This window comes from Suricata suricatta, chromosome 11, assembly GCF_006229205.1.
Source record: "Suricata suricatta isolate VVHF042 chromosome 11, meerkat_22Aug2017_6uvM2_HiC, whole genome shotgun sequence".
NCBI lineage: Eukaryota > Metazoa > Chordata > Mammalia > Carnivora > Herpestidae > Suricata > Suricata suricatta.
Window position 1 is genome coordinate 93,391,204 of NC_043710.1, and position 14,072 is coordinate 93,405,275.

Below are 14,072 nucleotides of genomic sequence, written 5' to 3' on the forward strand. Positions count from 1 at the left end.
AAAGAGCCAAGGGTGGCTGGCAAAGGAAGACACATCCCCGAGTCTCCAAAACCAAAGACGCTTATCACCTGCTTCCCACCCAAGCTGGGGTTGGGTGGGGGCTTAGACTGAGTGCTCAGGGATCTCAGAAAAAAATTACCCTTCTAGGAGCCTCTGTAAGCCCATCTTGACTGGGGCAAGCCCAGCTCAGCAGCCACACAGAGAGAAGAGAGGAAGAGAAAATTATGGGTTCTCATTCACCAGAAAATAATAAGAGCTAATGTTTATTGGTTGATTACCATATGTCAGAGACTATTCTAAGTCATATATCGTAGCTATAATTAATCCTTGCAACATGCCTAGCAAGTACGCGCTATTACTGGTCTCATCTTTGAACGAGGAATATGAGGAGCGATAGAGCCCATCGGCTCGGCCACCATGTCTGAGGCCTCCTCCGGACACGCAGGGCTGCAGAGGGGGCAGGCCGGACTCTGGCGGGCTTGGCTTTCAATTTGCTTCTGGATGGTGTGATTTTGGGAAAATTCCTTAGCCTCTCGGTGCCTCAGTTGCCTCATCTATGGAGCTGGAGTGATCCCAACGACCTCCCAGGGTTGCCAGCAGTATTAAATGGAATAATGGATATTTGCATTATAATCGTAGACAATGATGCATTTTGCACTCAGTGCCCGCACACAGGCAGGATCCAATAAATACAATCACGGTTATATTATCTTGACATCAATGGGGAAATCACTCTGGAGAAAGCACTCACTTAATGTCACTAGTGACCTCCTGCCTGAAAATTAATTCTGTTGCACATCTACCTAGATATTCCACGAACCCAGTTTTATTTCCTGTTCAGGCAGTGATGGCTTACGCAGCCCTTGTTCGGATACTTTTAGGGGTTTTTTTTCAGACCTGTCTCCCCCATTGGATAGCAAGTACATTCTCTGAGGGCACAGGCCGTGTGTGTTATTTCTGGGGGTGCCCCTTTCGAGTGCTGGAGAGCCCCTGTTTTCCACTCCCTTATATTTCTATGTGGAAGGACTACTGTCACGGGTAAATCTTGTGCTCTGCCTCCGGGTGGAAGTGACCTAATTTCCTGGTGGGTCTAGGTCAGCTGTCCTCACTGGGGATGATGGGCAACCTGGAAATTGTTTCCTGAAATCTGTGGGGCGGTTTTTCTGGCTAATTAGGAGGCTCGATTTGCATTGATTAGGCAGAGGGCAGGCACTTCAGACATCCTGCAATGCAGAAGACTATGTACCAAACAAGGGCCCCTTGTGTCCCATGCAACTTTCACATGGCTTTCAAATGCCCCACGGGACCCTGGTGTCGGCAAGTAGCCTGCCTAGGATCGTGTGAGCCAGAACCCCATTTCATTTCTCATAGGAGCCCAGAGTATCTTTTACACACTTTCATTTTTTCCTTTCTTTTTAAAGTCTATTTAGTTTGAGAGCGGGAAAGAGAGCGAGCAAGAGCAAATGGGGAAGGGGTAGAGAGAGAGGGAGAGAGAGAGAGAATCTCAAGCAGGCTCCACACCTCCAGTGCAGAGTCAAGTGCGGAACTTGAGCCCACAAACTGAGAGACCATGACCTGAGCCATAATCAAGAGTCACATGCTCAACTGACTGAGCCACCCAGGCTCCCCTCTTTTGCACACTTTTAATACACACTAGCTTTTTCCACGGATGCCATTTTCTGTGTAAATTGAGGAAAGATTTTCCTATTTTGGTTGGACCCGTAGCAAGAGTTGTTTAACAACGTTTTGGAAAATCTTGGCTTTTGAGCAGCCAATAGAACATACTGGTATCAGTCTGTATTTATGTCTCCTATGGTCCCAAGCATCCTACAATGTCATTAAATGTTCCAGGGGAGGATGTGCCAAGATACACTTGCTGAAATACCTATTATCTTATTTTAAATTATTCCTCATTCTTTCGTTCAAATCAGAGCATCTTGTTGATGCTTATTTGTGTTTTCTATAAATTTCACTCTAGAATATTAAAGGGGCTTCACAGAATCCTTATTATAAGAGACACGGGTCTGATAAAGCTGAGAACAGGTTGCTGTTTTGTTAATTTTTAAAAAATGTTTATTTATTGTCAAGAGAAAGAGAGACAGAGAGCAAGCTGGGGAGGGGCAGAGAAAGAAAGAGAGGGAGACACAGAATCTGAAGGAGGTTCCAGGCTCTGAGCTGTCAGCACAGAGCCCAACACTAGGCTTGAACTCACAAACCGTGAGATCATGACCTGAGCTGAAGTTGGACGCTCAACTGACTGAGCCACCAGGTGCCCCAGAAACAAGTTTTAGAAGGAAGTGGATGAGTCGGGGGTTAGTCCCTTCTGGTCCCTCTTTTCAGACCTGCCTGTTGGCTAGATGGGTACCATAAGGCCTGTTCCCCACCACCTCCACCTTTGCCTGGGGCTTGTATTTCATTCTGGAGTGGGGGCTTTGAAAACCCCCTGTGGCCTTGCAGCAAAGCCATGTCCCCAGCCACAGTTCTGTCAGACTCCAGTGTCTATTTTTCAATTGCTTTGGTACCTCAGGGGGGAAAAAGGAGGGATGTTGTTTCAACACTTTAAACCCAACCTTCTAGGCCGTATGGGTGGCTCAGTCAGTTAAGCATCTAATTTGGCTCAGGTCATGATCTCACAGTTTGTGAGTCTGAGCCCGGTGAGGGGCTCTTTGCTGAGAAGAGCTCAGAGCCTGGAGCCTACTTTGGATTCTTTGTCTCCCTCTCTCTCAGCCTCTCCCCTACTTGTGCTCTCTCTCTCTCTCTCAAAAATAAATAAACATTTAAATATTTTTTTAATTAAGTAAATGTCCATCAACTGATGAATGGATCAAGAAGATGTGGTTTATATATACAATGGAATACTACATGGCCATGAGAAAGAATGAAATGTGGCCTTTTGTAGAAAAATGGATGGACCTCGAGGGAGTCATGCTAAGCAAAATAAGTCAGGCAGAGAAGGACAGATACCATATGTTGTCACTCATAGGTCTAACAGGGGAAACCTAACAGGGGACCATGGGAAGGGGAAAGGGGGGGAAAAGTGTTAGGGAGACGGAATGAGGTAAAGCACGAGAGACTCTTAAATACTGAGAACTGAGGGCTGAAGAGGGAGGGGGTAAGGGGAAGGGGGATGATGGTCATGGAGACAGGCCCTAGTGGGGAAGATCACTGGGTGTTATACGGAAACCAACTTGGCAATAAACTATTAAAAAGAAAATAAACTTATAAAAATAAAAATAAAATAAAAATTAAGTAAATCTAACGATACTGCTTAAGGTTGAGCAAAATGTGGTTTGCTGGCTCCTTGGGCTCTTTTCTCCCTTAGTCTGCCCCACCCACCCAATGCTCCCCAAATCCTACCCCTCTTGGAAGCATGGGACCAGAGCTGGGCGCTGCCACAGAGGGAAACAAGCATCAGAGGACAGGAAACAAGCATCAGAGGACGGAAGGTCTTACCATCCTAAATGGTTTTTCTTTTCTTTTTTTTTTTTTTTTTTTTTTTTTTTTTTGAGAAACAGAGACAGCATGAGCAGGGGAGGGTCAGAGAGAGAAGAAGACACAGAATCGAAGCAGCCTCCAGGCTCTGAGCTAGCTGTCAGCACAGAACCTGACGCGGGGCTCGAACCCACGAACCATGAGATCATGACCTGAGCTGAAGTCTGACGCTTAACCGACTGAGCCACCCAGGCGCCCCAGTCTTTCCATCCTTAATTCCCATCCCCTGCGGTCTTGCAGGGAGATCTCAGAGCCTCCCTCTGGCTCACTGGGCCCCTTACCCCTGCCTGCTCTCTGTGTACCCCTGCCTGCTCTCTGTGCCTTCCCGGCTTTTTGAGCCTTGCAGAACCAGCCCCATTGGCATTATTATTACCATGCAGGGGACCTCCCTCTCCTATGTACCCTCTCTGCCAAAGTTTCTGCCCAGCTGGCTGGGAGCTCCTGTGGGCAGGGCCCACGTCCTAGTCCCCTCCGACTCCTTACCACCCAGCTGAGTGCAGATCTGTGGCATGAGATGGTCGAACTTGGTCAGTTAGCTCCTCCCCTTGCACTCCGCTCGGCCTTCTGCTGTCCTGCTGCCCAAGTTGGGGGGGGTGGGAGGGGGACGGCTTCCTGCCATCACCGCCGGAGAGCCTGGTCCCGCCACCCCAGGGAAGCCTCTCCATCCCTCCGGACCCTCACAGACCTTCCCTTTGGCTGAATTTTGTTGATTTTATACTTTTTAAAAAATGTTTATTGAGATAGACAGAGCATGAGTGGGGGAGGGGCAGAGAGAGAGGGGGACACAGAATCTGAGCAGGCTCCAGGCTTGAGCTGTCAGCACAGAGCCCAGCGTGGGGCTCAAACTCACAAGCGGTGACATCCTGATCTGAGTCGAACTTGGACATTTCACCTACTGAGCCTCCCAGGCGACCCTGAGTTTTGCTGCTGTTACAGAAGATGCCCTATGGAGCCACTTGAATACGACAAATCAACACATACCAGGAGAGAACCACAGTAGCTCACGTTCAAGAAAACAGGGAAGGAAAATCCCATCCAACTTAAAGCTCAGTCCTCTGCGGGGGCTCGCTGGGGTTACTGCTCTGGGCTGGCTGGCATGGGACAGTCATATATGGGTGCCGTGAGCTGAGAAAGCCATCACACCTTGGACTGAAAGAAAACCTCAGGTCACGGATTCTCCACTTTGGAGGCAGGAAGCTTAGGAAGTTTAGGAAAAGGATACAGGCCCACTTGCTTCAGATACGCATCTGGCCTCGGAGACCTTTTGGAGTCTTCTAGCAAGACGGCATCCAACAACATGCATGGAGACATCACTCGGATCCATCTGGCAGAAACTCCTGGCCCAGGGTGTGAGGGACTCAGAAGTCACCAGGACAGAACAGCTTGTCCTAGGTGGGCCCAGCCACTGCAGACTCCCCAGCCCCTGGAAGCCAGTTCTACTTCCCGACGTCTTTCTGAAGCTAGCTGTTGGTCCAAAGAGCAGAATGGAAGTGGGGTCCTCAGGGGTCCCTAACTCACTGACAGGACACCCAGCCTTGCTACTCTCTCATGAGTCCTTCTCCTCTTCCAGGCTACACCTTCCAGTTGGGTCTGCCCTCTGTCCAGGTTCACTCTTTTCTGTCCCCTGTGCTGATGGCATCTCCTATCCCTCCCCAGCCCACACCAACCGAGGTCTCTTCTCTTCACACTGTCTCCATTTTAGACCAACACCCACCCCCCCTTCGTTGCCTCACACCCATGTTTCCTTCATTTCCTTCATTCCGACTTGTCCCCCAGTGACAGCAATCTGCATCTGCTCTGACCAAGGACACCACAATAAGGCCATTGCTGCTCTTCTCACTGCCAAACTAGACCCTGTTCTCAGGCTTTGGGCTCAGAGACACTGGCACCTATCCCCACTGCAATGCAAACCTCTCCGTTGTGGGAGTGGTTCTCCTCCTGTACCTTTGACCATTCCTTCTTCGTCTCATCTATGGGCACCCACTCCTCTGTCCTACATGTCTCTTCTGCAGGTCTTCCGAGGGTCCCTATCCCATTCTGCATGTGGTGCAGGGGGCCTCACTGCCTCCCACCATTTCAGTTAACACAATTCCATGGTGACTCTGATATGCGAGCTGACCTGTCCTCCAGGCTCCAGACCCCAATTTCTCATTGAGTGTTGGTACCTCTAGCTCATTATCTGCCCTTCCTCCTCCTCTCATCATCTGGACACACTCATTCCCGCTGCTGGTGGTGCCTCTAATGCTTAGCATCCAAAGCTAGAAATCTGAGAATCATGCCAGACTCTTCCTGTGTCTTTGCTCTCCATGTCCAACCTGTTGCCAAAATCCTCTTGATCTTCTATCAGGGTTCACTCTTGAACTTGGTTCACTCCATGCATACTGACATAATCTTAAGAATAGCAAATACCTGTGTATGTTCTAGACACTTGTCGAAAAGGTACACATGCTCTCATTTAACCCTCACAACAACCTTGTGAGACAGGTACCATTATTCTTTCCATTTTCCAGATGAGGAGATTGATTATTTATTTTTGAGAAAGACAGAGAGAGAGAGAGAGAGAGAGAGAGAGAGAGAGAGAGAGAGAGAACACACATGGGAGAGGGGCAGAGAGAGGAGGGGACAGGGATCTGAAGCAGGTTTTGTGCTGACAGCAGACAGCCCAATGTGAGGCTCATATTCACAAACTGTGAGGTCATGACCTAAGCCGAAGATGGATACTTAATCAAATGAGCCACCCAGGAGCCCCTCCAGCAGAGAGAGAGAGAGAGAGAGAGAGAGAGACAGAGAATGCACAGAAGGGGCAGGGAGAAGGGGAGAGAGAGAATCCCAAGGTGGCTCTGCATTGTCAGTGCAGAGCCCTATATGGGGCTCAAACTCATGAACCCTGAGCCACCCAGGTGTCCCAAAGGTAAAGAATTTGCCCAAGGCCACACCACCAGGATTCTAACCCTGGCAGTCTAATTCCATGTCCATGTGCTTGACCTCTTTGCTATAATCCCTCTCCTTAGCTTTGCCCACTTCTTCCCATAACAGCAGCTTCCCATCAGGCCTCCCCTTCATCCTCCCTTCCCTCCTCACCCACACCCTTCTACTGCCCTTCCATTAAATGAAACTAGTCACGCTGGAAAACACCTAGGGGTTCCCTAATGCCCACAGGAGAAAATGTCTTGCTGTGAGTTCAAAGTCCTTCCCAGCCAGCCTGACCTGCAGCCCTGGCTTCACCGCCCAGCATTTCAGCCCAAGCTGATCTTCTCACACTTGCCCCGAAGCCAGGCCCATTTCCAAGTGAGCTTTCACACCCACCATCTCCTATGCCTGGAATGTTCTTGCCACCCTTCTCTGCCACTCAAACCCCCCACTCTTCCCTGGGTCACCCGTTTCAGATGCCATCCCTTTGGTGCTGTGCCCAGGAGGTATCCAGGAGTTCACGGAGCTCACTGCATAATTCTGCTGTTTACCTGCTCACTCCTGACACCCTCTCACTAATGCTTAAGGAATGACTGATTATTGAAAGCATGAACGATGGGTCACAGATCCAGCCTGCTGGGTCCTTCTGCTTCTGCCCCTAAATTTCCAATGATTCTTCTCACTGGATCACATGGAATCATCAAGACTGTAAAGACTTATTTCTCCTGGCCTCCCCACCCTCCTCTACAGCTCAGAGTGAAGAGATGGACACGCTCCTCCCTATTTCTCTTCGAAGAAAACAAGTGAAAGGAGACTGGGAGTCAAACAAACCAGACACAACAGGGCCAGGGGAAAATGAGGGGACATCAGAGACAGACTGCGGGAGCCTGAGGGATCAGCTCGTGCACACTTCACCTTATCTGTGTGGAAACCGAGGCCCAGAAAATGGAAAGGTTTGTATACGGGCAGAACATGGCATGGGCAGCCGGATGTCCGGCTTCCTGTCTGGGCATCTGGTCTTCACCTCTTGCCCCTCCACTCTCTTATCTTCCCTAGGGACAGCAGGGTTGCTTCTGGATCCCCGGGTCTTCCCACAGTTATCTCCCAAACAGGCTCAGGCTGCTTTCCTGGGACCAGGAAGTTAACAGATTCAGTGCAGAACTTCCTGATGAGCCAACGTCCCTTGCTCGAGTGGTGACAGGACCCTGGACTGGCCAGTCCCTGACTGCAACTCCTGAATGCACCTGCCGGCTCGAGGCTTTCCAGCCAGGCTCCACCCAGGGCAGCGGCTCATCCTTTGCTCCCCTGGGTCTGCCCACCCCTTCTCTGTCCTATACCAGCTGCTCCTACTCCACAGCCACTCTTTCTTTCCTTCCCCACACCCTCTGCCAGCCATTTCCTCCCAGTTAGTCACTGTGAGGTCATGCTCAGCTTCCCGCTGCCAGGCCTCTCCCGGAGGACAGATAGTGTGTGCGCCAGGAGAGGCGAGGAGAAACACTGTTGGGGCGAATGCAGCAAGGCATCAGGGGAAAATGGGCTCTGGAGTCAAAGAGATGGGAGTGCAGGTCCTGGCTCTGCCAGCTGGTCAGTCATGTGACCTTAGCCAATGATCTAATCTCCCAAATCCTCTGCAAAACAAAAATAAGGGAGGGGGGCTGTCTGGGAGGCACCGTCCTCTCCTGTCTGATGGAGGTGGGAACACTTGATGTAGAGCAAGAATCAAATGAGATAAGGAGCCCAAAGTGCCTTACAACGAACTTGGGTGTTGGTTTACCTCCCTTATGGGGAAGCATAGAGACATGACTGTTACTGGGGTGGCCTGGAATTCCTGGGTGCCCCCCTTGGAGGGCTGCAGGCGAGCTCATGGGAAGGGGAGCCTGTGGGTGTCAGTATCTGATGACACTGAGGGACAGAGTGACAGATAGCAAAGAAGAGAAGCCTTGTAGGGGGCACAGATGTGTATGCTCGTGAGCAGAGAGCTCCAGCATAAGCGTGGAAAGGAGTGTGACCAGGCTGAGCCTCTTTCTCCAAAATTCCCCCCTTCTTGAAAGGAAAGATATGTCATGTCTGTTCTTGTCAGTAATGAGAAATCCAAAAACCCTTTCCCGGGGAGGGAGGAACAACCCACCCCGTGGGGCTCATCTAAGCAAAGGAAACTCAAGTGAGGCCTTTCTCCCGACTGAGGGAGAAACCACACCCCCGAAGACATTCAAAGGGTCAGGGCCTCTCTGCAGGCTGCCTAGGGCCCGGAGGGGCTGTCCCCCAGCCTGGTCCCAAGCACCAGGGTTTCTCAAGCTTCCGAAACATCACACAGGCAGCCAAACCCACCAGGCCTGTGGAGCAGGCCACCTCCAAGCTGGGCTGGTGTGGTCATATCTCGGTGCGGCACGGGTTCCTCCCATGCATCTTCTCGAAGGGCCTTGGGCAGTGAGAGGTGGGCCGCAGGCTGCCATCCTGAGTCCTCAGGGAGGAGAACACGGGGCCCACGCCACCTCCTAACCGGCTTAGTTCTCTTCTTCGGGATCACAGAATCCTTGGGACTCTCCTCCGTCTACCCTCCCTTAAAGCAAATCTGGCAAAACTCTCCCTTAGAGAAGAATCCGCCTCACATTTAAAGGCCCTGGGTGCAAGGCTGATTCTACCGTCTCCTTCCTTGGCGGCTGTGCCAGTGTTTAATAAACCATGTTGGCGGCAAGTCCTTCCTTGAGGCCGTCTCTTTAACTGAAGCCTCTTTCTGTTCCAGGCCTCAAGGACAGAAAGTAGTCAGCAAACTTCCCCAGCCAGCAAAACGCACAATAGTGACTGCCTAACAGGTTTTGGCTGAGGACTCCAGATTTTTCCTTCCTCTGACCGTGAGGGATGCACCCAGAAAGTACCCAGCCCTTTAGAAAACGTTAGTAGTGACTTCAAATCACACTTGTAGGTAAAGGAGAATGTACGCCTGAGTCTAACCTCCCCCTGCCCCTCAGACTGTGTCCTAAACTTGGACAGAGAACATCAGAGCAGGAGGGAACCTGTGATCATCCGAAGCACCCCCGCCTTGGGATTGTCTTCCCTTCCAACCCACTCTTCTCTGCCTCACAAACTCCTACTCACTCTTTAGAGCCAGATTCAGATATCACCTCCTCCGTGAAGCCTGCCCTGAGCTCCCAGGAAGAATGAACTCTTTGCATTTCTGGTTGACACACCTTCTGCAAACTTCTAGTAAAGCAGGCATGTGAGTGTGTAATTATTCCCTTGAGTCTCTCTCTGCCCCTCCCTCTCCCTCTCCTTCTCTCTCTCCCACTCCCCATCCTAGACTATAAATAACCTCCTCCAGGGCAGAGACTATGTCTCAGTTTTCTTTGTATTCCCATACCTGGCACAGTATCCATGTACCCCACCCCACCCCACCCCCCGCCAGGCGGAATAAATTAATTTTTTAAAGTTTATTTATTTATTTTGAGAAAGAGAGAAAGAGAGAGGAAAAAACATGAGTATGGGAGGGACAGAGAGAGAGGAGAGAGTGAGACTCCCAAGCAGGGTCTGCACCATCAGCAAGGTGCTCGAACCCATGAACCATGAGACCACAACCTGAGCCAAAGTCAGACGTTTAACCGACTGAGCCACCCAGGCGCCCCAGAATAAATTATTAATTTTTCGGCTGAGGAAACTCAGACCCCACCGTAGCTTTCCTCCCCCCAACACCCCCTCCCCCATCTGCTCTGGCATCCTGGCCCTCTCCCGTGGTCTCCCCACCAGCACCTGATCTCAAGGGGAACATCCTCTCCCTCGGCTTCGTCCTTCCCTTTTCACACCACAGCCATTCACCCTGCAGTCTGTCCAACACCACCTTCCCACCCCAGGAGCCCCACCCCTCCCCACGACTCACTCTCGCCCCACACGAATTGGTTTTCTTCAAAGGCACCAAGCTTGTGTCTACACTGTCCCACCTAGCCAGGCTAAATACTCTGTCCGGGGCTCTTTTGTTCTGTTCCCCCTGTTCAGTTCCTTTTCTTCTCCTCTCAATCCCTGAGGAACCCAGGTACTCTATCTTTTGTACCTCCATGAATTCCTCTCTGCACAGTTGGTCTACACACACAGACTTGCCCAAGAGTCAACTCAGGCTAAGCTGTGACAGGAAGAGAGCCGCCATCTTGCTTCTGCACCACATCAGGCAGGTACTTATTCCTCAGCGTCTCCACTTGTCAGCACTCTTTTGAGGGGATAGCGAAGAGGAGACCCCCAACATTGGATTGTGGATTGGGGGAGGGGGTGCACAAAAAGGCTCTTTATAGGACCCTTCTAAGCCTGAAAGCTGCTGAGTCCATGACCCATAAATAAATACCTCAAACTTGACATAATCTTTGTATCTCCTGCACCTGGTGAAGTATAAGTGCCCCCCCCCCAAACATTTATAAAGGTTTTCTTCTGAAAATCCTTACCTGCCTGTTGAAATCTAGGCCATTTCGATCATTTCCTGAAAGAGATAAAAATGAAAATATGAATTGCTAGTAGGAATAGAACAGATGGAAGGTCAGGGGGATGGCGATGTAGGGAAGGGCTTGTCCATATTTAAAAAAAAAACACCCGCTTCCCCTGTGGTCAGGATCCTCCACGTATCCTGTTTCCTGGAGATGTCTTTGGAGAATCTCCTTCAGGGAGGTGGGCAACCAGGAGGACTGACTTGTCGGAGGTCACACAGAGTCAGCTGGGACTGAATTTGCCATCCCAGAGTTGTCCACTCGGTTGCACAAGAGCTAGGGCACACGCTTTCGTGGCTAAGCAAGGAAAGTCCAGCCACTGGTCTGAATGGAGCTGCCCTAAGGCATGAGGTCCCCCCATCCCAGCCCTCTTGGGACGATGCCACCTAAGTCATGCCACATCGACAGGTGTCTGGTCTGGTTTTCTTCCCTCCAGCTTTCATTCCTTGTTTGCTTGTCTCTTCTCTTTTGTAACAAATGCTGGGTAAACAAGTAAATGTGCCCTCACTAGAGAAAAATATGTGGGACAGAAAAAGTATAAAGTAGCAGAAAAAAATCACTCTGAGAGGCAGCTGTAATTAATATTTTTGTCTATGTTATGGTCGTTTTTCATGCTTATTTTTCCTCATTGATATTCACCACTCTGTATAAATTTCACCCTGCTTTTTCCGGTGAACATGATTAATATTTCCCCAATACTATTAAGGAGCATCATAAATCTTTTTTCTCCTATGCTTGCAACATCATTTTTAATGGTTCCCTAATATTCCATTCTGTGGACCATAATTTGCGTAAACATACACCTATGGTCAGGGGCTTGTTTCCACGGTTACCTACATAACAGCTTCCCCTTCCTCTAACTCTCTATGGCAGAGATGCCAAACAAACTTCCTTTGTGCCCCATGGCTCTGTAACAGCAAGGAAAATGACTATTTACTAAACACCACACACTCAGAGCCTAGAGCTGAGCTTAGTCCATGACAGGAGTGCAAAATATACTGGTCGGATGAAAGAAAAAAGGCACAAGTGAATGAATTCAGAACTTTCAATCAGAAATTTCTTCTGCTTTTCATTGGCTTTGGAATGAAGTCCCGGTCTCTTAGCACGACCTATAATTCCCCATGTGACTGTCCCCCATAATCCCACCTCACTCCCTCCCAGACAGCCTGAGCTCCGGTGCAAATACACCAAGACTGTCCGATTGCAGAATTAGTGCCCTCCGCTCTGGACTCCAGGAGCCCTACCTACCACCGCATGGCACATCAGGCGACTCTTTTTTTGTCTACTTGCTTCTCTCTCCTGCTAGTCCATGAGTTTTGAAAATGGGAACATGACAATCATCCTCAATGGCCACCGTGGTTCCCAACACAGCTGAGTATCTCAAGACATGCTTGGTGTATGAATGAATGGGATCTAAGAGAACACTCTGGAGTTTTAACTTAAGCCTTCTTCCCGTGCTCTGCTCTAAGTGAGCATGCGCAAGCATGTCCTTCCCTGGACGGTCGTGAGGCCTCTGCACCAGCAACCGTGCGGGCAATGTGAGAGCAAAGGGTGAAGGGGGATGCGGTCCCGAGAAAGGCGTACTGTGAGACGTGCATTGACCTCTGGATAGTAGCCTGATTTTGATATCAGTTAACATGAAGTATAAAATCTGCAAGGGGCGCTGAAGGTAGGAAGCGCCCACAGACTGAAAGCAGTTGTGCATAGAGAGGCAGACTTAAAGGTAAATTTGCTTTTATCTTTTTTTTTTAAAATAGAGGTATAATGGACACATAAGATTACATGCATTTCAGGTATATATCTGTATACATTGTGACCTGAGCACCACCCAAGACCAAGTGACATTTATCACCATATATTATGACACAGTGTTTTCTTAATGAGAATTAAAAAAAAAATTTTTTTTAACATTTATTTATTTTTGAGAGAGAGAGACACAGAGTGTGAGCGGGGAATGGTCAGAGAGAGAGGGAGACACAGAATCAGAAGCAGGCTCCAGGCTCTGAGCGGTCAGTACAGAGCCCAATGTGGGGCTTGAACCCATGAACTGTGAGATAATGACCTGAGCTGAAATCCGCTTAAACGACTGAGCCAACCAGGTGCCCCGTGATGAGGACTTTTAAGAGCTACTCTCTTAGCAGCTTTCAAGCATGCAATACAGTATTATTAACTATAGTCACCATGCTGTCCATGACATCCCCAGAACTTACTTATTTTACAACTAGAACTTTGTTTTGAATCCCTTTTACCCATTTCACCTATCCTGCCCCTCACGCCTGGCAACCACTATTCAGTTCTCTGTATCTGTGAGCTTGTTTTTTTTGGGTTGTTTGCTTGCCTTTTAGATTTCATGAATAAGTAAGTTCCTATGGCATTTGTCTTTCTCTGTCTGATTTATTTCACTTAGCATAATGGCCTCAAGGTCCATCCATGTTGTCATAAATGGCAAGATTTCAATCTTTTTTATGGCTGAATAATATTCCTTTTATTTATGTATGTATTATTTATAATTGATTATATATTATATATTATTTACATATTTATTATCTACAATGTATATTATTACATATATATTACATTTTCTCTACTTATTCATCCACCAGTGGGCACTTAGGGTGTTTCCATGTCTTGGCTATTGTAAATAATACTGCAGATACCTTTTCGACTTACTGTCTTCATTTTCTCTGGATAAATACCCCAAAGTGAAAGCTAGATAATTGGGTAGTTGTGTATTTGGTTTTTGAGGGGCTTTTATCTTTAAAAAATCCTTTTATGATGTTGCAAGATTGGCCTAATAGGAAGTACTTTCTAAATCTGACAAAAGAGCAACTCCATTCATCCAACAAGCATTTAGTCAGTAAGTTGAGGCACCAGGCACTGCTCTGGCACTGGTACTGTGGCACTGGAGAAGACAGACACACGTCCCTGACTTCTTTTCTAGTTGAGGAGACATAAAAGGGATGAGAAAGCAAATACATAACTTCCTCTAGAGATAGTTGCGGGGGAGAACAATAAGGCATTGTCAGGGGAAGAGTATGCCAGATGCTGTTCCAAGGCCACTTGGGGGACGCCATGTTTTCACTGAATGAAGTGAAGACCCAGCCTTTCAAAGGTCTGAGGAAGATCATTCCAGATGCGAGTCTCAGGACCTAAGGCAAGAGCAGGCTTGCATGCTGAGGAACAGTAGTGAGGCCAGCAGGAGTGAAG

The 14,072-nt window shown here is 48.9% G+C and overlaps 1 protein-coding gene across 1 annotated transcript in view; it reads right to left on the reverse strand.

Moving 5' to 3' along the window:
• POU2F3 (POU class 2 homeobox 3) overlaps positions 1–14,072 on the reverse strand; it is a 77,656-nt gene that overhangs the window by 38,151 nt on the left and 25,433 nt on the right. The window contains exon 3 of the mRNA XM_029957601.1: positions 10,827–10,861. Within this exon, the coding sequence (XP_029813461.1) occupies positions 10,827–10,861 (35 nt within the window). The remainder of the gene's footprint in view (positions 1–10,826; positions 10,862–14,072) is intronic.